Here is a 24160-nt window from a genome sequence, read left to right on the forward strand (position 1 = left end):
GCGCCCAACATGGCGGCGCGCCCGGCCCGGCCCCGCCCCTGGGGTGTGGCACCGACCTCCCCAAGATGGCGGCGGCCGCGGGCCGCGCCCCCGCCGTGCGAGGCGCGGGGGATTGTGGGGGCGGTCGGCGGCGGGGCCGTCATGGGGAACTGCCACACGGTGGGGCCCAACGAGGCGCTGGTGGTGTCAGGTACTGTGGGGTGACATGCAAGGCACCCTGAGCGAGCTGGGGGTCTTGGCTGTGAGGGGACTGCCAGGGGTTTGAGTGGTCCCTGTCATGGGAGGATCCTGAGGGACTGGGGGGGGTCTCTAATGCGGTGTGCCAGGAGGGGGCTTTGGGGGTCCTGGATGAGAGGGGGCTCTCAGCGATTTGAGGGGTCTCGATCACTGGGGGGAACTCTGTGATGGAGCCCATGGGAGAGGGAAATCGGAGGGTCCTGGCTGTGAGGGGACCCTCAGGGGAGTCCCTGTTAGGGGGACAGTGTCATGGAGAGAGCCTGTGGGAGTTGGGGTTCTCTGTGGTGGGGTGTGCAAGGAGGGGGGAATTGGGGGGTCCTGGCTGTGAGGGCACTCTGAGGGGTTCTAGGAGGGATCCCTGTCATAGGGAGGCCCTGAGTGATTTGGGAATAGACAGGGAGGTGGGAGATGCTGTAATGGAGCTGGGGCTCCGGGGTGGGGTCCAGCCACAGCAGCAGCACCTCGGATGCTGCTGATTCCAGGTGGTGTCAGGCACTGGCACCAGCAGAGCTCAGACAGGCTGCCAGGTGGCATTGCCAGGAAGCCATCCTGTTCCTGGGGACAGGCTGGATTGGCCAGGGAAGGGGAGCTGGGGGTGAGCATCCCCCCGGGGCAGAGCGCTGCAGGGTGTCCCTGCAGTGCCCATCTTCATCCATCACATCCCCTGATGTGATGGCTGCAGCTTCCTCACCAGCACATCCCCTGACTCTCAGTGGTGCTGGCACTGGATGCAGGTGATGCCCACTGGACATGTGGAATGTCACCAGCAGCTGACTGAGGTGACTGAGCTGGGGTTAAACAAACCAGCAGTGAAATCCCCCATGTCTGATCCAACCTGTAGCTGCTTCAGTGCTGCTGAAGCTCCAGGCTGCACTTTGGCGTGGACAGGATTATAATTAATTCATTGTTATTATTATTAGGTGAATTAATTATTGTTAGGTGATGCGAGGGCTGGGAGCTTCACTCTTTGACAGACTGAGGCCAGCTGCAAGGTAATGGGCACCGGTAGAAAATGCATGTGAACATCAAGGCTGTGCCTCAAGTCACAGTTCTGCCATGCTTGCAACTATGTTATTGTGGTTTTGGAGCCAAAGCCTCCAGCAGGCTGTGGTTGGTCTGTTATCAGTTCATCTCTCTTGGATGACAGACCTGTTACGGGAATTCTTGAGGAGATGCCAGAAGCAGGCTGCAGTTCTGGAAACAAATATACCCACTCTGCTGCTGGCTTCTAAGCAGTTACAAACCCCACCCAGCAGCTCTCCAGAGCAGCAGTATTCCCTGCAAATCCTGGTCTGCAGTTCCCAGTGGGATCCAAAGCTGATGCTGTGCTTCCCTCCAAAGGGAACCCTGTCAAAACTGGCGCTGCTTGGTGAAATGCCACATTCATGGGAAGGTTGAGAAGCTGTGCTCCAGGTGTGCTTTGGAGCTTTTTGAGCACTAAAGGGATGCCCTTTACTCTCAAAGCTTTGGTTTGCCTCTGCTCAGCTCTGGAGTTTACCAAACACAGCTTCCAGGATGAGCCAGCAGGAATTTGTGGCATCTGCTTGCAGTTCCAGGCGTGGTGCTTTTCCACAGCCAGGAGTGGCGAGCCCAGGGCACTCCTGGAAGTGCAGCTGTGTTTTGGGAAGGGAGCAGAGATCACCCCGTGTTCTGCCAGCTGGAATGGGGTTTGGAGCTGCCACCAGGCTGGTTTTCCTCAGCTGCTGCCCAATAGTCTGCAGATCCTTGCTGAATCCTGAGGGCACCCACTGGGAGCTCTGCTGGCCCTGCAGCTCCTCTGTGCCCCTGTGCATCAGTGAGAGCTTGTAGCTACAAGCCATTGAAATTCCAGGAACTTGAGCCACTTTTTTCCTGGGAAAAGCAGGGAGGACCTCATGGGCCAGCATTAATTTGTGTGATACTAAGTTTAAGGATTTAGGGAGAGAGGGGAAGGGAAGGAGAAACTAATAATAATTACTAATAAGCCAAAATAATGTTAAATAAATTTTAGTTAAATTAATTTAAATAAACCAAATATTATTAGAGGCAGTCTTTTGGCATGCAGTCTTGAATTGTCATATGGTAGTTATTTGAAAGATATTTCACTTGGTGGGAGGGTTTTCTTTATTTTCTTTACTCAGCCTGTGCCCCTTGGCCTTTAGTCCTGGGCCTCCCCTGGCATGTGGGTTTTTCGGAGGAGGGTTGTTCTTTCTTTTCACTTTCTTGTGAGACACTTGAGTTCCTCCAGTGCTCAAGAAGCAGCCAGCTGTGCCTTGGGAATGTGGAGCTTTGCAGCCTTATTTGGGAAGCTGCTTCCCAGGCACAGCTCAGGCACTGCTGTCCTTCCCCTGCTGAGCAGCACCGACCTCCTTCTAAGAAACTGCACTGCTGATCGATCTGTCAGTGAATTGTGGAGCCCAGGATTTGTAAGGAAGAGCCTTGATTCTCCCCAAATTGTGGGTCTGACTTTTCTGGGAGACTCCCTTGGTGCAAGGACTGAGGAGGCTTTGGCAGGAGCCTGGCACATCACTGAGCACAACTGGAGCTGGTGGAGTTTTCAGGGAAGTACACAAAGTACCTGTTCATCCCCATATCTGAATGTTCCCACCAGCCAAACAGGCTGTGAAATGCTGGGTTTGGGTTACAGTCTGGTTAAATGCAGCTTTTTGTGGCTGTGGGTCGACCTGCTGATTTTAAATGCAGCGCTATGATATTTCCACAGTGCCACAATAATGAAATCTGCATTTACGGTGGCCATATTCATCTAGCAGTTACCAAACAGTGTTGCCTAAATCTCTACAGCTGAAGCATTTTCCTTCTGGCTGGCAAGGGCTGCAGCAGAGGAGCTCTGAGGGGAACACCTGGAAATGTGTGACAGGGGAAATGGGCACAGCCCTCCCTGTTCCTGTGTCAGAACAAACTGCTAATTGAGCAAAAGTTTAGGGAGTGAAAGGAGGAAAAAAATCAGGGGAGTGCAATCCAGCCAAGCCAACTTTATCTCCTAGGAGACTACTGAGACAAGCATGTTGCTTGTAACACCTACAAGAAGACAAGTAGAGGTATTTGCCATGTTCAGCTAATCTGGTTCCTCCTCAGGTGAGCAGAAATCAGCTTGAGAAATATGCTCCAGCCCAGGTTCTCAAATTTCAGTTTGGTGCAACACCCTTTGGGGCTCCTTTATGTCTGCCAAAGTAAAAGAAGAGTTAATTCTAGTCTTGTGTAGACATTTCCTGCTGCATGGCAGCAGTCAGGGGTGTGTAACCCTTCCAGGGCTGCTCTAAGCTCTTCCATCCTGTTACTGCATCCCTCTTACCCCTTCAAGAACTTCTCATGTGCTATTTTCATGTTACTTTTCGAAGTTGAAAGCCTGAAATAAAAATTTCTTGAGGTTCTTGAAGCCCTTCCTGTAAGAGACCTACATAAGTCCACGGTGCAAGAAGGAACTGGTTTCTTAGATATTATGAAATTAATATGAAACTGCCTGGAAGACCATTGCCAGGAAACTTGACAGTAACTCACTGTTCAGCTGAAAGAATTTATCAAGTAAGTTCCTTGTTTTGGCTTGGATAATGGAATTGAGTATGTGCTTATTGAATTTGCAGACTGAGCTGGGAATGGGTTCGAGAGCTTCGAAGAGCTGGATCAGAATCAAAACAAACTCTAGAAATTGACCCAATGGGCTGAACAAAACCCAGTGCAGTTCTGGAAGGAGAAATGTAGAAGTTACATTTAGGTGAGAAGAGTCTATTGCATGAAAATGGAACAAGAAGGTCCAGGCCATGTCCTGTGGAAAGATGTGGTGGCTCAGCAAGAGCCACCTGAACCCTCACACTGATGGTGTAATTCCAGTTTTTCAGCCTCAAAAGAAATAGGAACTTGTGGGAAGGAGCAGGCAGCTTCAGCTGGGTCTCAGGAGGTTTTGCCCTATGTTCATACAGTTAATTCAATTCAAACTGTTTTGCAGGGTTGTGGTTGGGGTGTTCCACCTCTTGCACCAGGCAAGCCATGCAGGAAGCTTGCAGTGGCACTGGTGGTCATCTGCCAGGTTTAACTGAGTGCTCCTGCAGATTTTGGTTTGTCATTTTGGCCAGTCAAAACTGTTTCCTCACTCTTGGTTTCTCAGTCTTTGTGATGCTCAGGGGTTGCTGAGAGTGCAGCATTGCAGCTGGTCTCGAGTCAGGAGCACTCAGAAGGGCCCTTACCCTTCAATCTGCAGGACTTGCAAACTACTCTTTGGAAAGCCTGTTAGGAGGAGGTGCACAATAGCCTCAGACCTTTCCTTTTGGTTTCCAAAAGGAATTTTGGGGTAGTACCTCAGTGATTTTGTTGGGTAGCTTCATTGTTGTTTGGCTTCTCTGAGTTGCTGTTTATGAGTTATTAAATGTGTTTTTAAACTCACTCTATAGCATTGTTACTCATTAAGTCATTTTCATATAAATTACATCCAGAACAAGATAGCCAATGTAATCTGCTTTCATCTGCTGGAGTGACCATCAGAGTCTTTTATGGATTCACCTCACAACCTTGCATCTTTTTAAATTAATTTTGTTAACCTTGTACCATTTCTGTATGTGAACAAATCCTAATTTGTACACACTGCGAGGCCTAAGAACCACACACTGACTTTAGTCTGGGCCCTGCTTTAGGATGTGATTTTCTTTATGTATGCTTTTGCCTTCCTCTATCTCTGCATTATCTTTTGTCAGTAACTGTTTTCAATTACCACCTTTTTCCTGGTCTGTCTGCACTCAGCAGCCTGTTTACCATGACCTGATTTTGGAAAGCTCACCACTTCCTGCCAGAGAGGTAACTCAGTGCCCGAGTTACCTGGGAGAACAAACAACACAGAGCTTGTTCAGATCATCCCAGCTTTGATGTTTTGAGCCCTGTGTCCCCAAAACTGTTGAGGCTCATGTTCTTCCTTGCTCACTTCCTGCATCTGCTGAGAGCTCCTTTTATGTACCAACCCCCAAGCGATTAATCTTATTTCATAATAAAAAAAACCCCAAACAAACAGACAACGTGCTTTCTCCTGGCTCTGGGAATTCTTGCTTGAACATGGGAGCCCTTCACTGGGAAGAGGCCAAGCTGGCTGGCAGCTCCCTGGCTATGAATCCTCCATTTGTGGCCCTGCACACTGCCCCGGAAGAGGCACGGTGGATGTTTGTGGAAGCCACTGTGAGACCCAGTCTGCTGGAACAGTGGGCGTATTATAGCTGGGAAATGCAATTTCTCTGCCAAATCTCATTGTGCAAGAGGGTTTATTCTTTAGCCTTGCAAAGATTTTGCTTTGTTGGTTCCTTTTTCACTTGCTGCCGGAGAATTGAGAAAGAGGCGGCAGGACTGCCATGGAAAATGAGCCCTCAGCTCCTCAGCCTTGCCAGGACGGAGCTCTGCTGCGCTCAGACGTCCAGCATGCATGAAAGCAGCTGGCTGGCATCCCACTCCTCCTTAATGTGTTAGTTTTCCCTGTTTTTTTTTTAGGCTTTGAACAGTTTTTGACATATAATCTAGCTCAGTAGACCATGCTCTGCAGCTGTGTTGTGTAGCACCGGGAAGCAAATGTGGAGCTCATTTTGTGTGTGATACTAAATAAGGTATTTCCTTGCACTTCCTACAGAAGAAGAGGAACATCTGTGTGGAGAGGCACTTTCCTGTAACAATGGTGGGTTTAGGGTGCAGAGCTTTCTCAGGATATTATTGAGAAAAAAATTAACAGAGGCTCAGTAAAGACCACATAGACCCTGGGAAATAAAATACCTTTCCATGTGGTGCTGCTTTTCCTGAGTGCCAGGAACACCTCCCTTCCTGTTCTTGGAAAACAAGGGCCTGGCTGAAAGGCTGAGCTAACCAGGCTGACGCCCTCCAAGAAATGTTAAAGGCATTGTGGTTACTGCAGGATGTTGTATCATCAGCTTCTGTAACGCTTGCCTGGCTGAAATAACCTTCCAGCTACAGGAAAAAGCTATCCAAAGGCTGGCTCAGAGGTGACAGGAGAATGTTCCTCTAGGCTGTGCAGCACAGGAGATCCGAAAAAGTGTGTAAACCCTTTTCCTATTTGTGTTTAATTCTTACTGAAATGCAAGGGTGAAGAATTGTAGATGGGGCAGATCTGCTGGTTTGTCAAACACTGCATGGAAGCCAGCAAAGCAGGCAGTGTGTGGCCAGTGTCTGGAAGCAGACAGTGTTTGGAAGTAGGCAGAAGATGGCTAAATGACAGGGAACTGGAGCAAGAGGAGGAGCAAGAAGAGGAGGAGAACAAGGAGGACACAGTCCCCTCCTGCAGTCGGAGGGCCCTGCAGGCACGCTGGCCTAGATGTGTGCTGCTTCTGCTCTTCATTTTGACCTGTGCAAACAATACTGGTCATTCCTCTTGAAAGGGCTGCTGGCTTCTTCCTTGTCCCTTTCCCCTCCCACAGTCCAAAGCTCCCAGAGCCACTCTGTTTTCTGCGTTCCTGCTCTTCCTCTGCGGCGGCTCTGTCTTGCCAGCAGAGATCTATCCTGCAGGGCTGGAACTGTCTGCTGCTCTGTTTGTACAGCACTGGCCTTGCTGAGGCCCTCGGGCACTGCTGTAGTAGGAGTGATTATGGAGAGCAGCTGAGAGAGGGAATTCTGGCTCCATCTGCCTGAGAGTCAGCAGCTCCCAGCCCTGGTCTGAGCCGGCGAGCTGCAGAGTTCCTCCCTTCCCAGCCATGGATCTGATCACTGCCAGGGTGCTCTCTTGAAAGGCAGCAGGTGTCTTGTTCTTTAAATCAAAGATATGAAAATCCAGACAGCATCTTCCAGCTTCACTGGGATCAAATCTTAAATGTGTCAGAAGGGTTCTGGAGGCTGCCTGAACCTTGGGCACATCCAGCTCTGAGATGGACCATCAAAGCATCAGACACTGTGCTACTTGCACAAGCCAGAATTAGGAGGTATTTTTTGGGAGCTCAAAGGTTCTTCTCTCTTCCAATGCTGATTTGAGAGCTTCTGTGGGAATTTAAGGATGGTGTGAGGGAAAGGAGGTGGATTTCATATGTAGCTTTCCAAAGCAATTAACATCACAGTTGAAGATACTGATATTGATTCTGGTTGCTAAAAGGGCTTAACAAAACTAAAATAAAGCCCTGGTTTGACATACAGTCCCTTTCTGTGTGTTACTGTTGGTCATAGTGAATTATACAAATACTAGTTTCCAACTTCATAAGACAATTCCAAAAAATTCCCAATCCAAAATTTTGCCTTGGGAAAACGTGTGAAGCTTATGGAGAGGAGGAAGAGTAGGAACTCCTCATCTTATAAGTTATTCCCTGTCCAAGAGCACGTGCTTGTGTGTAATCCTGATGTCTCTGTGCTCTCTGCTGTGCTGCAGGTGGCTGCTGTGGCTCTGATGAGAAGCAATATGTGTATGGAGGCTGGGCCTGGGCTTGGTGGTGCATTACTGACACCCAAAGGTAAGGAGACCCCTGTTATTTGTGGGCTTTTAGAGTGAGAATTTGGCAAAATTGTCCCAGTGGGGCTGTCAGCAGTATTTTTAGGAGCACTGGATTAGGCACTGTATGAAACCAGGGATGAGCATCAGGAGTTCTTTGCTGGCTGTTGGCATGGGGACAGCTGAGTGCCACAGTGCAAAAGACACACACAAAAAAAGAAATCACATGCTTTCAGCTGGAGTGCTTTTCAAACGGCCTCTATGTCCACAAGAGGAGCCAAGCTCTGCCCAGTATGGCCCAACCCCTCACCCAGTAACAAACCAGTTCATGGCCTGCAGTGCACCAGTGCCCCCCTCTGCTCCTCAGGTCTCTCTCTGTAAAGATCCTGCTGACTGCTGTCACCTTGGGGGCAGACTGTTCCAATCTAAAACCACGGGATTTCCTTTCTCTCCCTTTCCTCAGCCGTGGATTTTGCTTGCTGCTGCTTACAGTCTGCTCTCTGAGCTGACATGCTGTGGTAGTGCTGCTGTCCTGCTAACAGAGCTCTTTGTCTCTGGGATCTGTAGGAATGCTCCCTCCCAAAGCATCCCTCATGCTCACTGATACAGGTTTCCTCTGTCTGTGAAAAAAAATAGCAGGGAAAAGGACAAAGACGTGATTTTTGAGTTTTACACTGAGTGATGGCTAGAGGTTGTAGTTAACCCTTACAGCCTCTTCCAGCCTCTTTTTCCTGTACCTGTGTTGCCACCAGCAAAGTGAGCGTGTGGCTGCCCTCACTCTGCACATGATGGGAGGTGGGAGAGGAAGGAAAAGCCCAGCTTGTGGGCTCAGTGTTTAAGGGCTGTGTTTGAGCCAGACAAGCTTCACTTCCAAATTTTGTGAGACATCTTGTTGGGAGAACTGTTAATTGAACAAATGGTTCTTGCTTCTCCTCTTCTTCTGAGAAGGACAAAAAGCAGTGCAGGACCTTGACCTGCCCAGTGCACAAGATCAGACACATTTGGGAGGCTGATTTACTAAGTTAAGGATAGGCTGAATCCAGGGCCAAGAACTGGATTGCCAGGAACGAGCTGTTATGTGATAGAGGTCTGGGCATTATTTAGCAAATGGGGCTCTTGACAGGAATTCCAGCATCCAAGCAAACCTTCTGCTTTAAAATCCATACCACTTCATGCCGTGGGATGTGGTGCTTAATTCTCCTTTCTTGCCTGCCATAAGCTGTGCCCCAGATGGAGCCCGCTGCATTAACATGAAGAGTGAGACAGATTTCCTTCTCTGAAATTAGGACATTTTTTCTGGAACTGCCAGTGCTGCAAGCAAGAGAGACAGGAGCAATTGTGTTGCTGTCAGCGGCATCCCGCCAGGTAGCATTAACCTGGGAACAAAAGGAACAGTTAGAACTGGCAGGGTGCTGGGCACTTATCCTGCTGCAACCTTGAGCACTGGGGAAAAACAAGGGGAAAAAATGCTGTCCCTGTTTAGGGGTCAGAAATAAAAGCAGTGAGAGAGACAGTGTGGTCTAATATGCCTCTGGGGAAGCCAAATGGTGTTAATTCAGCTTCCCAGGACAGGACTTGGAAGCAGCTTCTCTCCTCAGTGCCTTAGCCAGGGGTGAGTAGCCAGGTCCCTGGTGTTTTCCTTTATCTGTCCTCTCTTAAATACTGACATAGAAGCATCTGAATTATTACCAAAAGGAATTTTTCTGTGTGCAAAGATTACTTCAACAGAGAAGTTGAAGTAATCTTCATCCAGCTGACACCAGGATGGAACAGTTTGATGTGCAGGGTGGGGGGACAAGCCCCCAGCCTGTTTATCCTCATTAAAAGGAACTGCTGGATGCTGTAAACTCCCTCCCATGACCAGGGAAGCTGATTATGGAGCCCTGGGAGTGGGAGAAAGGCAAACTGACCAGGGAAAAGCTGAAACCTGAAAGTCTCGTCTGTCCTTTGCAACGAGTGTCTTACTCTCTGGTAACTGCTCTGTGTATTTGCTGTCCTACCCTTACTCCTCCCTGCTCAGAGTGTCTTTGGAGGTTTTGACCATCCTCTGTCGCTGCGAGAATGTTGAGACGTCGGAGGGGGTCCCCCTGTACGTAACAGGGGTTGCACAGGTAATAATCCTCCAGCTTCCTAACACACTGTCTAACTGTTTATCCCTCTGGTTTCAGCAGCAGCAGCAGCAGCAGGATAACATAAAAACTAATGGTTTTCTAGTGGGACAGCTGAAATCTCCATACTCTCCTCTCCTTCCCCTTCTCCAGCACTTGCCCTGTGGCACTCCACAGTTCATAGGTAATGCAGGCAGGTGCATTCCTGGCAAATTCCAAATTCAGATTGCTGTACCTAACATTTGCTCCTGCTGTAACCCTTTCCTTGCCAGCACTGTCTCCACTGGGGGCTTGGGGGAGAGCAGAAGGGCATCTGGAGGCACATTTTTGTGTGGAGGCACAGACAGGCCAGGTTGGATTCTGTACAGGATTTGGGACAGGTGGGAAGGCAGGTTTTGTGCCATTTCAAAATTGCAACTGTGCCTGGCTCTGCAGTGTTGGCTATGGATTCCCACTCAGCCCTTCTTCCTCCACTTGGAGACACTGCCCATTTTGGATGTTGTCGCCTTTGAAAATACAGCACAGAGACCTCAGATGAGTTGCAGCACACAGGACTGGCATTATGCACCAGTAATGACTAAATATCCCAGTGAGCAGAACTAAGAAGCAGCACAGTTTGGAAATTAAATTCCAAGTCTAGATTAGGCCTTCAGAAGGCTGAAATCCTGCAGTATCTGATTAAAGCTGTGAACACATGGCAAGAAATGCCTGTGCATGTCCTGGACAGTGGGATGTGTTTTATCAGCTCCCAGTTTGCGTGCCAGTTTAATTAGGACAGTGGCCAAGGCAGGCAGAACTTGCAGGGATAGGTTTCAGCACTTCCAGCCAATCCTGGAGCAACTCAGCGTGCACACAGCAGCCCCTTCATGGTTCAGATGTTTGACCTGATGTTCACTGACACAAACTCTCTGCCCCGTGGCTCCTTGTCCTGACTCCCAATGTCTTTCTGGCTCGTTATGGCTGATAAAGGAGCCAGGCTTGGCTTTCTACAACCTGTCACAGCCAAAGATGTCCCTTGTTTTACCAAATTGTGACCTGTCAGCAGATTGCTGGGACTGACCAAAGTACCTTGAGCCCACCTGGGGTGACTGAGACAGCTCTGGAGCTGCAGGATCTGTTCCTGGGTGCCTGATGCTCTACAGGTGTAGCCATAAAGAGCTGGAGACTCATTTCCATCCTTGGGTCACGGGACACTGGAAAAATAGAGAGAGAGGTGAACCAGCTCAGGGGGTAAGTGTGTGTAGGGCTAACCCAGGGCTTCTTCAGCATCAGTGTCAGGTTCTGCCAAGCACCAGCATTCATGTGAGGTGGGTGGGAGCATCCCAGTTCTGTGCTGTGCTTTCAAACCAGTGACACCACCCCGTGCTGCCATGGCATTGGGCAGCATGGCACAATGAGCCTCTGACAGAGGGCCCTTTGGGGTCTCAATGCTGCAGCTTCTGGCTCCTCACTAACCCAGCAGGAGGGAAAGGGCCACGGGGTAATTTCCAGTCTGGATTCCAGCCTTTGCTGATAAATTACCTTTAAGCATTATCTGAAAATCTATTTCTTGGCCACAATGCCCTGTCTGTCTCCAGTCACAGATGTGGTCCCTTGGCTGCATTCTGTGCCTGCCTTGCATTACCTGTGATGAGTGCAGCAGGTAGCCCGGGGCAGGAGATGCAAAGGGAAGAGCTGAGTGTGTGTAACCTGGAAACGTGCAAATATTTTACGTTTTTTGGCAGGATTTCCCTAGAGATAATGACGTTACAGCCCAGGTGTGAGGACGTAGAGACGGCGGAGGGGGTAGCTATAACTGTCACAGGTGTGGCACAGGTACAGTAACTCCAAAACATCATTTCAGGAATGCATGTCTCTAACTTACATCTGGTTTTCCCTCTGGAGAAGTTGCTGTTGTCCAGGGAGAGAAGCCAGCTGCTCTGGAATAAATCTTTGTACCAAATCACATTGTCCTTGTTGGTACAAACACGTTCCAGCATGTTCCATGTGGTGAAAGGGGTTATGACTTCTCCTTCTCTCCCCAAAATAATTTTTTTTCTGGTGTCTCATTTGTCCACGTGGCAAATGAGGTGTGTGTGGGTGACTTGATGTGTTTGTGGAATGCTGGTGTGCTGTGGTGCCCTTGGAGCTGTGTGTGACCCCACAGGACTGACCCATAACCTCCTGAGATGGTACTGAGCATTATATTCCTTTGGATTGTTATTGTTAGCACATGGGCCTTGTAATTCTTCATGGTGAGTTAAAGCTTGAAAAAAATATTTTAGTCCCTCCAGGCACTAAAACTGGCGTGTAAAATTTTTGGCTGGAATTGAATTTTTATTCTCTACAGCTTTCTTCAAATGTAAGAACCTGCTTCTGCTGCTTGTGGCAGCACACCAAAACCCTGCACTTCTTGGAGTCTGAGGTCTGCTGTCCTGGTACAGTCTGTCCTTGGGGCCAGGTCCTGCCCTGGGGAGGATGCTGGGAGGGAAATGTTATTTTTTGAGGGAATTTGGCTCCTCAAATAGGCAGCTGGATGCTGTGATTGAAAATTACTCCTGGCAGCTCATTCTGCAATTGGGTGTACAAACCAAGAGTGGCTCTCAGTGCACACAGGGCTGTGGTCACTGTGTGTCCAGGTGTGTTGTCACAGGACAAGTGGCTGCCACATTCCCCGTGGGCAGCTCTGGACCCAAGGGGAGCTGCTGAGTGAAAATCCCTCATGGACCCAGCACCCTTGGTTTCTATTTTTCAGTACTTTATATCCATCTTTCACTTAGTTTCCAGTCCTTGATATCCATTTAGCTGCTAAGGTGTCACATAACCCCAGTGGTCTTTGGCAAAAATGTGTGCACCCATGTCTCCCTTCACACGATTTTGCTAAATCTGTTGGCTTTTCCTTCTGTATTTGGTGTTTCTCTGAGGCCAACATTCCCTTTTGTCCTAGTTTTGGGAAATCCTTCCTGCAAAATGGTCTGGTAGCAGAGGGCTGGATCACCAGGTGCCTTGATTTAAAAATGCAGACCCCAGTTCATCTCATTCATGTTATTCTCTCTTCTCACTGTTCATTTTTTCCACTGACAGTTAATTTTAAAGCTGTGATCCAAGGAATTGCCACACAGAAAGCAGCCTCAAGGCTGTTGGGGATGTGCATGGCAGAGATTACCTTAATTCTGCAGAAGTACTTTTTGAGGCAAACCTTTCTCTGTTAAGGGCTTGAGCAAAAAAAAAGGGAAAAAAACCCCAAACAAATTATTCCTAGAGAAACAGCTTTTAAAGTGTTTGCTGCAATGATAGAAGTGCTTAATGTGCATAAGGATGCTGTTCTTTTCTTGAGGAGGGATGTAATGAGTGCTCACCAGTAGCCTCCTTCCCATGTTGGCTGGGTGCTGGGATGTGCTGGGATGCTGCTCCCTTAGGCCATGCTGGGCTCTGCATCCTCCTGCAGCATTTTTCTGAGCCTCCAGCTAATTGGATTCTCTGTGCTCACCCCTCACTGCGAGTGCAGCTGGCTGGAGCAGGGTGTGGTGGCATGGATCCTGCACAGGGGATTGCTGGATGGAGGCTCTCTGATCCCCTGCCAGCCGAGGGCTCTCCCTCTGATGGCAGTGACATTTGAGTGTCGCAGTGCCCTGCCTGAAACCCTGCAAAACACGCTGAGCACAAATTGCTCAACTCTGGTTTCTTTTGTGCAGCCTTTGCTTTGGAGGTTGGGATCTGTATTCCATGCAGAGCCAGGCTCCCGTGGGCTGGCCAGAGCTCATCAGTGGAGGCTGGCTGGCTTTATCCAGAGGCTGAATCATTCCTTGCTCCTAAGTACCACAGGGATTCTCCTAATGAACATCCTGCCCTGTGCTCTGTCCTCCCCGCAGCTCCCGAGGGTGGGGATTGTTTGGAGAGGTGGAATTGCTGGCAGATGCTCACCATAAATGTCGCTGCTGAGTCTAATTGCTTTTGGTACTTGCAAAAATCTCCTGTTTGCTGTGAGAGGAGCCTCGTGCAGGGCTTCCACTCCTGGGTGCAGCTGCAGAGCAGCTCTCCCAACTCCCCCTTGTGTGGGAAGAGCACACTGCTGGCCTGGGGTGTAGGGAATTAGCCCCAAAATTATCCCAAGAGGCTTTGGGAACAATGCAGAAGAGGATTGCCATGCTTGCCTGAGGTTGTTTGACATTTTGACTGGGAGACCCAGTCTGGAAAGCAGCAGTAGGAAATAGGGTCAGCCTGGGTTGGTGTTTCTAAACATTGCAAGGGGCAGGGTTGTGGCAGGTGAGTTTTGGCCAGCTCACTCTGTCTAGCATGGCCCACCTCCTGTCCCCTTAGAAGATGACAGTCAGTCCCAGCTGTCCTGCTCTCTGGCAGTGCCTGGGCCAGGTGCTGCTCTTTGGCTCTGGAGGGATGATTTTGTGTGTGTGGGCTGTCAGACAAGACTCTCAAGAAAGAGCTGTGTTGCTTTTGCTGCTGAAAGTGCTAGAAGGTATCAGGATGAGGTCTGTAGCCTGTGAATCCCTCAATAGTGTGCACGGGGACCCTCAGAGGGCCCCTGTACAGCATCTGTGCTTTGGTAATCTCAGAACCAGGTCCAGCCAAGGCCCTTGGGGCAGGACTCAGGGTGCCACCATCTCCTGTGGGACAGGAGGCACTGCCCAGCCCAGCTGTGTCCATGAGAGGGTGCTGTAGGATCCGGAAAGCTGTGTGGCTGCTCTGGCCATGCTCCTTCTCTGGTGCTGCCAGGCACAGAATGTCCCTGTGCCCAGCCTTTGCCTGAGCCCTCAGACTGGACATGGCCACCAGGAGCTGTTGTCTTGGTGGGTTGCACTCCTTGTAGCTGGGTGCTGTAGGCACAGATCTCCACTGCCTAACACACTCCTCAGGCATTTGTAATTCACTTTGCCTTTAAAAAGCAGCCCTGTGATCAGCAGGACCATCCCAAGACCCTGGCTTGGCTGGAGTGGGGGCACTTTTACCCCTGGCTCTGGTGTAAGGGAGGTGAAGACATTGCTGGAGTGGCTGTGTCCCAGCTCTGGGGATTGTCACCAGACTGACCATGTGGAGCAGAACAGTCAAGTCCTGACCATGGCACACTGGGATCATTGCAAAGGATGTCTGGGAGCTCCCAGCTACAGGCAGGACAAACCAGTGGCCTTATTGTCCCATCTCTCCTTCCAGGGAGCACTAAATGGAACCCCTGTTCCCAAGCTGCTCCTTGGGCATGTCAGACTCTTTCTCATTCTTTGTCTTTTCAGGGTCAGAAAAATTAATTCTAGTGAAAGAGGAGGAAGAGGAAGGTAACAAAATGAGTTTTGGCCAGGGGTGGTTAATACCCTACTTCCTTCTGACTCTGCTGTTGGTGCAGTGGCTGAACTGCTGTTTCAGGGGTTTTTGTAGGGTTTCTGTAAGTTGGGTCTGGTAGGGCCAGGCTCTGTCCCCACTGCTGAGCAGCTCCACGCTGAGCTGCTGTTGGGTTTGGGCAGCAGCACAGAGAGCAGGGGCTCTCTGGCTGGTCCAGTGGCCTGGCTCAGCATGGGGACAGCTCAGCATGGTCCCTTGGTAGCACGGGAGCCTGGCAGCCTGCTGGTGGTACTGCTGCTTCTGCTGCTGCTGCTGCTGGGTGCCTGCACCTCCTGGACAGGCACCTTCAGTCCCTCTGGTTCTGTCTCCTGTCTCTAGGTGAAGATAATGACTGAGAAGGAGCTCCTGGCTGTGGCCTGTGAGCAGTTCTTGGGGAAGAACGTGCAGGAGGTGAAGAACGTGGTCCTGCAGACTCTGGAGGGACACCTGCGCTCCATCCTGGGTATGGAGGGGCTCACCCCCTGAGGCAGCTCGAGTGGCTTTGTCCCTTCTCAGCTGGCTGGTCCCAGCAGTATCGCTGCCACCACGCAGCCACACGGGACCTTCCTGTGCTGCCTGCAGAGGTGGCATCTCCCCTCCAGCAGCTCTCTCTGCGTGGCTGGGCCTTGTGATAAATGAGTTTTCGGTGCCTGCAGCGAGAGATGTCTGAGTCCCCAAGGGCCACAGGTAGCACATGTGGGTGGTGGTTGCACTTGTGAGACTGAGATGTTCTGCCACTGCTGTGGCAGAGGATTACGCCCTTGTGCCCAGGCCTGAAGAGATTAGGGACAAGAAGGATGTTGCTGAGCTTAGTCCCACATTTTTGTGTGTTACCTGTTCCAGAAAAAGTGCTTCACCTTCCTCCCCTCTGCAGGTACCCTGACAGTGGAGCAGATCTACCAGGACAGGGACCAGTTTGCCAAGCTGGTGCGGGAGGTGGCAGCTCCCGACGTGGGTCGCATGGGGATTGAGATCCTGAGTTTCACCATCAAGGTACTCCCAGATGTTGGGCACTGCTCTAGGCAGAGCTGTAGGAGCAGCAGGAGAGAGCCTGGCCCTGACCCCGCTGCTGCAGCTGGAAGGCTCAGGCTGACAGCCTGTCCCAGCCCTGCGGGAGTTTCCATGACAGCCGCCACAGCATGTCCTGTATCCTGGCAGCTGGGCCAAGAGCACCCGGGTAGCTGCCTCTGTAAACAGGCTCATGGAGAGAGCTGGCTGATAACCCAGCCTCCTGGGAGTGAGGGAGGATGTCGGGATGGCCTCCTTCTCCATGCCCTCCCTGTTTGTTTGGAGCAGCTGACGTGATGCGTTCTGACCCTGGCCTGACCACACTGAGCTTCAATGGGAAAGGGAGCAAGATGGAGTCACTCATTTGAAGTGGTTATGACTTATCTTCCCTCCCCAGGATGTCTATGATAAAGTGGATTACCTGAGCTCCCTGGGGAAGACTCAGATTGCAGCTGTCCAAAGGGATGCAGACATTGGAGTGGCAGAAGCCGAGCGGGATGCTGGCATTCGGGTGAGTCTGGAGACGTGCTGGGCTTCCCTGGAGCAGCTTTTCTGCTCCAACTGCATGTCCTGAAGCTCTGCTCTCTGTTCCCTCTCTGCAGGAGGCAGAGTGCAAGAAAGAAATGCTGGATGTCAAGTTCATGGCAGATACCAAAATAGCAGATTCCAAACGGGCTTTTGAGTTGCAGAAAGCTTCCTTCACTGAGGAGGTCAACATTAAGGTGAGAGTATCCCACAGCCCACTGCTGTTCCCTGGAGGGTCTGTGATGGTGTTGGTGGCTCTGGGACTTGTCAGCTTCCTCCTCCTGCATCTGTTAGGAGAGCTGGAGATATAAAACCCAGGACTGTGTGTCACTGTGAGCTCCTTGCAGCAAATTCCTCTCTTGTTTGCAACAATTCAGCGGGACTTGGAGAAGAGGAAAGGATGGGGAGGGTTGAACCTGGAGCTGATTTGGCTTAAGTGTTGTGGGAAGAGCAGCACTGAGGACTGGGATGTCACCACTGGGAAAAGGTTCAATAGCAGGAGTCATGTCTGATTTTGGGGTCCTTATGTCGGTGTACCCGACCTCATGGCCCTGGCCCCTCTTCTCCTCTCCCCCATGTGCAGACTGCAGAGGCCCAGCTGGCCTACGAGCTCCAGAGCGCCCGGGAGCAGCAGAAGATCCGTCAGGAGGAGATCGAGATCGAGGTGGTGGAGCGCAAGAAGCAGATCGAGGTGGAGGAGAAGGAGGTGCTGCGGATGGAGAAGGAGCTGACGGCCACCGTCAAGCAGCCGGCTGAGGCCGAGGCCTATCGCATCCAGCAGATCGCCGAGGGCGAGAAGTGAGTGAGCCCCTGCCCTGGCTGGGCAGGAGGGAGCACAGTGCTGCCCTGAGCCCCAGCTCCTGGGCTCCCTGCGGGGATCCGCGCTGCTGCAGGGCTGCGTTTCCCTTGCCAGGGTGAAGCAAATCCTCCTGGCTCAGGCGGAGGCAGAAAAGATCCGCAAGATCGGCGAGGCCGAGGCTTTTGTCATCGAGGCCGTGGGGATGGCGGAGGCTGAGGGGCTGAAGCTGAAAGCAGAAGCGCTCCAGAAGTATGGAGAAGCTGCCCAGCTGGCTCTAGTGCTGGATGCACTGCCTGAGGTGAGGAGGGGGCAGCTTTCCCCTGCTACAGGGGGCTCCCAGACTGGGCTATGTCTCCTGGGGGCACAGCGAGGCCCTGTAGGGACCTTTCAGTGAGCTGCTGAGCACCAGGTGGGCTGGGGGGGCTCCCAGACTGGGAGCACAGCGAGGCCCTGTAGGGACCTTTCAGTGAGCTGCTGAGCAGTTCCTTGACTCTCTGCTCTCCCTGCTTCCCCAGATCGCTGCCAAAGTGTCTGCTCCCCTCTCCAAAGTGGATGAGATCGTTATTCTCAGCGGAGAGAAAGGCAGCACCATGTCTGATGTGAACCGTCTCCTGGCTGAGATCCCCAACTCCGTGCGTGCCATCACTGGTGTGGATCTCACAAAGGTGAGCTGGGCACTGGCAGCTGGCAATGCCAGCTGCTCTTAGGGCACAGGGACTTGCCTGGAAGCTTTCAGCCTCCCAGGGAGCCTCTCCTTCCCCAGCCCTGACCACCACAGAGTGCAGGCAGTGCCCTGCCTCCCCCTCCTGCAGCCCTAACAGCTTCTCTCTTCCCCTCCTGCAGCTTCCTCTGTTCCAGAGAGCCACCGAGGCCAAGGAATGAGGTTGGCCAACCCAAAGCTAGTGGAGATCACTCCCTGTTATGCACTCAGACATCAACTGCCTTCAACACATGGGAATTCCTTTTATATCAAAGACAATCCGAGTTTGGTTTGTAACTGGTGCCTTATTTTGTAGGGCCAGAAAGATGCATGTCCTGTCTGCTGCTCTTTTTATTCCAATGCTGAGAGAGGATTTATTTTCTAATTAACTTTGTGTTGTCTCAGGCCAATCCCATCCCCAGTTACGACTGGCAGCTTGTCTTGGTGTTGCAGTCCCTGTGCCTTGCTGTTCTCTGCCCTGGGGTGAGCACCTGGGACTTGGAGCAGAGGCTTGGGATGGGGAGTTTTAGGAATAGAAGCAGGACCCCCCTCCCCTGGGCTCCTTGCCCTCTCTCAGTGACCCTCCTGGGCCCTGTCCCAGCCCTGCCTCTGCCCACAGCTGTCCCTGTGGCTGGCTCTCCCTGTCCCTGTGTCTCACCCCCAGGGCCCCCACAGTGCCAGCAGCCCTGCCCAGGCTGGCTGGGTGGCAGTCAACACCCAGGAAGGTGACAATCCAACACTAGCAGTGGGTGCTGCGTTCTCCCATGCTTGGGGAATTTTCCTCATAGGATCTGAAGCAGGGGGAGCTCCAGGGGACAGAAGGAGCCCACCTCAGCCCTGGTGAGAACTCACCACCACGAATACCAAAAAGTAGCGCTGTGCCAAAGCTACCCATCCCCTGAGAGGGCAGTGAAGCCACTGTGGCTGCTGTCCCCAGGTGCTGTGACACTTCTGACCCCACAACTACTCAAGCAGAGTGGTGGTCAGAGGTGGGTGGGGGACCAGCAGGACACTGCGGCGGGGACAGGCCCCTCCAGCACAGCCTGTACAGCTGCCCCTGCCTCCCTCCCTCCTTCCCCCTGCCTCTTATGGCCAGTGGCTTTGCTGCCTTGTGACAATGTGAAGGAGATTGTCCCCCGTGTGTGCCCGTCCTCCCCACAGTGCCACCAGAGCCCTGTGCTGGCCCTGCCCTCCCCAGCGTGTCTCAGTGCCTGTGTTCAGTGCGGCTGGCACAGCTCAGTGAGTGAAGCCAGCCTGGCACTGCTGGGAGCGTCCTGCCCCCCCAGCTCGGTGCCCCCACCCCGTGCCATGGGGCAGCTGCAGGTCCCTCCGGGTGCTGTCCTTTGCCAGGAGTGACCCCCGGCGGGTTCTGGCCCCCCGTGCCATGGGGCGGGGGAGCGGCGCTGTCGGCGTTATCGGGCCCGGCCTGCGCTGCCCGCAGGCGGCGGGCGCGGATCTGGCGCGGGCCGGGCAGGCGTGCCGGGCCGGGCCGGGCCCTATCTGCATGTGCCCGCCACCCTCTGCTGTGAGATAATAAACCCTTGTCACCTCCTGCCGGGCTCTGGCTCGTCCCTCTGTCCGTCTGTCCGTCCCCGGCTCCCCTGGGTGGCTTGGGCTGGCCGGGGGCTGCTGGCCCGCGGGATGGGGGGACAAGGAGTGTGGGGAGGTGAGGTCCCAGCTCACGCTGCTCCTCCAAGGCTCCTGGGAGCTGGTGGCTTCCCCATGGTCACCGTGTCCCCATGGGCTCTGTGTCCCTGCCCTCCCTGGGGAGAGCCTTGTCGTGCTCCCCCAGGGATGAGTGTGGAGCCAGGAGTGAGCCCCACTGCATGGCCCGTGTGATCCCAGGGGGTGACCTCTGCAGGGGCACCCCAAAGAGTGGCACCCCAGGGTCTGGAGAAGCCTGACAGGTGCTGACAGTGCCATGTCACAGCAGCCAGGCTGGTGGCAGCAGCTCATGTCCCCCTGCCCTGCCACTGGAGCTCTGTCCCTGCCCTGGGGGACAGCAGGATGGGTCTGGGGGTACCTGTCCTGCTCAGGGTCACCCTGCAAGCAGGACCAGTGACAGCCAGCATGGGGCTGGCATGGAGGGCTTTGCTGCACTGCCCTCCCTGGGGAAAATGGTTTCTTCATGCCCTCTGACTCTCCATGTCCCCCAAAGCCAGGGCAGGACAACAGGCCCTGTCCTATGTGTCCTGCAGCGTGGCCCTGCAGATAGACAGGGTGGGGACAGGTCTGCAGCTCCCAGAGCCTCCTTATCTGGAGCCAGCCACGCTGTCCTGGGGCAGCACGGCTGCTGGGAGGGCTGTGGCACTCGGGGGTCTCTGTGGCACCTGGGGGTCCCACACCAGCTGTGGTACCAGCCTGGGGGACACTCAGGCCCCTTCTGCCACTGTGGGGTACAAGGCCATGGGGCAGGGCTGCCCTCGAGTGCTGAGCAGGGAGCAGGGCTGGCAGGCACCAGCATGGAGGTAATCCCATTTGGAGAATCCATGGGGAGAATCCCCTGGGACTCACCTGGAGCTGGCTGGGCTTGGGGAACTCAGGGACACTGCCTGTGTCACTGCTGTGCACGCTGAGGTGCCTCTGCCACAGTCTGGGGAACACTACAGGCTCCAGGACACCTCTGGGTCACAAGAGGGACCAAAACAGGTCCCCAGGTCCCCAGAGCCTCATGCCCCGGGACAGGCTCAGACCAGGGCCGGACCCTGTGCCCCCTCCGGCCAGGGTCTGCCCAGCCAGGGGAGTGTGGGCCATGCTGCCCCTGTGGCTGTGGCCCAGAGGTGACAGCGGGTCCAGGGACACCTTGTGTGGCAGGGCAGGGTCCCTGATAGCCGGAGGCTGCTGCTTATCGGACCCGAGCCCGCAGGGGATTATCACCTCCCCCCAGCCGATTTCCAGGAATGCCGGCCTGTCCTGGCGAAAATAACGGCACAATGGGACAGCCAGCTGCAGGATGTGGCCCTGTGGGGACTGACAGGGCTGGGGGACACAAATGACCAGGGTCATGGACAGGCAGGTGACACTCATGGTCAGGGGTGGAGCCGTTTGGGGACACGCGTGGTCAGGGGACAAGTATGACCAGGGTCATGTGCAAGGAGGGGACACAGCCCTCTTGGGGACACACGTGGTCAGGAGGGGCCCTTGGGGGGACACAGCTGGGGATTACATCCCTCCGGGGGACACAGATGGCCAGGGGAGCGTGTCCTTTGGGGACACCTAACTGGGGGATACATCCCTGAAAGGGTCACGTCCCCCTGGGAGGGGGAATGTGTTTCCAGGGTGTCCCTAAAGGCAGGAGGGCAAATCTCTTTTTTTTTTTTTTGGGACACGCTGCTACGGGTCATGTCCCTCAGGGGAGCAAAAATGGCCGGGGACACAGCACTGCAGAGGCCACCCCCTCAGGGGACACAGGCTCCCTGCACCCACGTGTGCCCTGTGCCTCACCTGAGGGTGCCTGTGTAGGGTGACCCCCGCTCCCAGATGTCCCTGTGTCCCTGCTGGGCCCCTCCCCACGGGCTGCCACCCCTCCCTGTCCCACACCACTGTCCAGCAGCTGGGAACCAGTTTGCAGCGGGGAGCTCCCAGTTCAGGATCCCCACAAGCATGGGAATGGATAATCCTTGTGGCCACAGGAGGATGGGGCATTTGTGGGGCCACTCTGGAGTGGAAGACGCAGGGGGTGGCCCCTTGCAATCCCCACATCCCCAAATCCCCCCTTGGACAATGCCAGGCTGGGTGGGGGGAGCTGCTCGGGGCGGTGCCCCCCGGGCATGAAGGGGTTAAGGGCCCGTCCAGCTGTGCAGTGCAGATGTGAGATATGCAGATGAGGCAGAGCAGGTTTTATAAGGAGGGTGCAGATCCAGCACCCCACAAAGCCCCAGTGCCACCCCCACAGGTAGGTGCCACCACCTGGGAGCTGCTGTCCTGCTCAGGGATTGTGGGACTGGGGGACAAAGGTGGGGTTTGGGACCCCCAAAACCTGCTCGGGGAGGGTGGGATTGAGGGAAAAAGGTGGGGCTTTGGGAACCCCAAAACCTGCTCGGGGAGGCTGGGATTGGGGGACAAAGGTGGGGTTTGGGAACCTCAAAACCTGCTCGGGGAGGGTGGGATTGGGGGACAAAGGTGGGGTTTTGGGAACCCCAGAACCTGCTCAGGGAGGGAGGGACAAAGGTGGGGTTTGGGAACCCCAAAACCTGCTCAGGGAGAGGGGGATGAAGGTGGGATTTTGGGAACCCCTGTGCTGCTCTGAGATGGGGATCTGGGATAAAAGGAGGGGTTAGGGGGTGCTGTGGTGGGGAGGAAATTGGGAGCCCTCAATCCCACTCTGGGGCAGCAGGACTGGGGGGCAAGGATGGCGTAGGGGGGTCTTGGGGTGAGGGGACAATTGGGAACCTCTGCTCCTCTCCAGGGTGGTGGGAACGGGGTGACAAGGAGGGATTAGGGGGGACACCTGGCTAGGGAAGCGCTGAGAGCCTCTGTCCTGCTCTGGGGGGGATAAGGAGCGTGTGGGGAGCTGCTGGGGCAGGGAGGCCTCCAGGAGCCTCAAGAGGGGACAGGAGCGAGGGGACAGGGGTGGGTGAGGGTGACACCGGGGTGACAACGCCCTGTGCTCCTGACCACGCCGTCTGTCTGTCTGTCCGTCCCCTGCAGGCTCTGCTGTCCCGGGCAGGATATCATCGTATACTGTAAGTTGGCTATGAGACACTACAGTATAGATGATGTACTCCCCGGGCCGCACCGACCTCCGACACGGCCGGGCACCGGGACGGGCCACACGGGCTGCGCGGGGACACCGCGGGCTGCGACAGGAGCCGGGCACGGCCGGGACCCGCGGCTGGCGGGGAAACCGTTACCATTACTGAGTTTAGTAATGGTAATGGTTCTGCCGACGGCCGGCAGCGCGGCACGGCACGGAACGGCACGGGATGGCACGGGAGGGGACGGGAGGGGACAGGGGGGGGACGGGAGGGGACGGGGTAGCATGGAACGGGACAGGAATGGCACGGGATGGGACGGGAATGGCATGGGAATGGCACAGGGGGGACCGGATGGGACAGGATGGCATGGGATAGCATGGAATAGGATGGGAATGGCACGGGATGGGATGAGAATGGCACAGAATGGCACAGGAATGGCACGGGATAGCAGGGAATAGGATGGGAATGGCACGACATGGGAGAGGAATGGAATGGAAATGGCACAGGATGGGATGGGAATGGCAGAGAATGGCACGGGAGTGGCACGGGATGGGATGGGAATGGTGTGGGAATGACACAGAATGGAACAGGATGGCACAGAATGGCACGGGATGGGATGGCAAGGACACAGTGATGGAGCCCTGGGGACGGGCACAGGACAATAAAAAGAGTTACAGAACCATGGCTCCGGCTCTCCTTCCTCACCACATCCCCCGGGGGCTCCGGGACTGGGGAACTGGGCACTGGGGGGCAACTGGTGACACTGGTGACACCGGAGGGGCACTGGCGACACTGGGGGGAGCACTGGGGGACACTGGTGACACCGGTGACACTGGGAACACTGGTGACACTGGGGGGGCACTGGTGACATTGGGGGGAGCACTGGGGGACACTGGTGACACCGGTGACACTGGGAACACTGGTGACACTGGGGGGGCACTGGTAACACCTGTGATACTGAGGTGCACTGGTGACCCCGGTGACACCGGGACTGTTGGTGACACTGGCGACACTGGGGTACACTGGTGACACTGGGAGGGCACTGGTGACACTCGTGATCCCGGTGACACCGGGAGCGCTGGTGACACTGGGGGCACTGGTGACACTGGTGACCCCGTGAGCGCTGGTGACACTGGTGACCCCGGTGACACTGGTGACATTGCTGACCCCGGTGACCCCGGTGACACTGGTGACCCCGCGCTGCCGCCACCTGCACCTCGCGGTGGCGCCGGCAGGGGGCGCTCCCGCGTCCCCGCCCCGCCCTGCGCCGCCGGCCCCTCGGCCGTTTCCATCCCACAATCCCCCGCGGCACAGCGGCGCTCTGGCCCCGCGCTCGCGCTCTCCATGTCCCCGCGCTGTTCGCCAATGGGAGCGGGCACCGCTCGC

The 24160-nt window shown here is 54.3% G+C and overlaps 1 protein-coding gene across 8 annotated transcripts; it reads left to right on the forward strand.

The window, feature by feature from the left end:
- Positions 1-57: 57 nt before the first annotated feature.
- On the forward strand, positions 58-19635 carry FLOT2 (flotillin 2). Of its 8 annotated transcripts, XM_041422879.1 has the most exons (13): positions 123-190; positions 3576-3759; positions 7571-7652; positions 8917-8995; positions 9651-9741; positions 15385-15508; positions 15920-16038; positions 16451-16564; positions 16656-16775; positions 17162-17376; positions 17492-17675; positions 17893-18042; positions 18221-19635. In XM_041422879.1, the coding sequence occupies exons 2-13, from the start codon at positions 3688-3690 to the stop codon at positions 18257-18259; spliced, it is 1389 nt and encodes a 462-aa protein (XP_041278813.1). In that variant the 5' UTR covers positions 123-190; positions 3576-3687; the 3' UTR covers positions 18260-19635. The 8 variants fall into 8 exon arrangements, with proteins under 8 accessions (XP_041278815.1, XP_041278816.1, XP_041278814.1 ...); XM_041422880.1 differs by lacking the exon at positions 3576-3759 and having other exon boundaries at positions 64-190; XM_041422881.1 differs by lacking the exons at positions 3576-3759; positions 8917-8995 and having other exon boundaries at positions 58-190.
- Positions 19636-24160: the final 4525 nt, after the last annotated feature.

This window comes from Onychostruthus taczanowskii, unplaced genomic scaffold (assembly GCF_017590055.1).
Source record: "Onychostruthus taczanowskii isolate IOZ18803 unplaced genomic scaffold, ASM1759005v1 scaffold75, whole genome shotgun sequence".
NCBI classification, from domain to species: Eukaryota; Metazoa; Chordata; class Aves; order Passeriformes; family Passeridae; genus Onychostruthus; species Onychostruthus taczanowskii.

Bases quoted from the DNA above. Each gene is read 5' to 3' on its own strand.
- FLOT2 (XM_041422879.1), top strand. From the start codon at position 3,688: ATGAAACTGCCTGGAAGACCATTGCCAGGAAACTTGACAGTAACTCAC. The intron at 16,565-16,655 runs GTGAGTCTGGAG...CCCTCTCTGCAG, and splicing joins AGCGGGATGCTGGCATTCGG to GAGGCAGAGTGCAAGAAAGA. The intron at 17,676-17,892 runs GTGAGGAGGGGG...CTGCTTCCCCAG, and splicing joins TGCTGGATGCACTGCCTGAG to ATCGCTGCCAAAGTGTCTGC.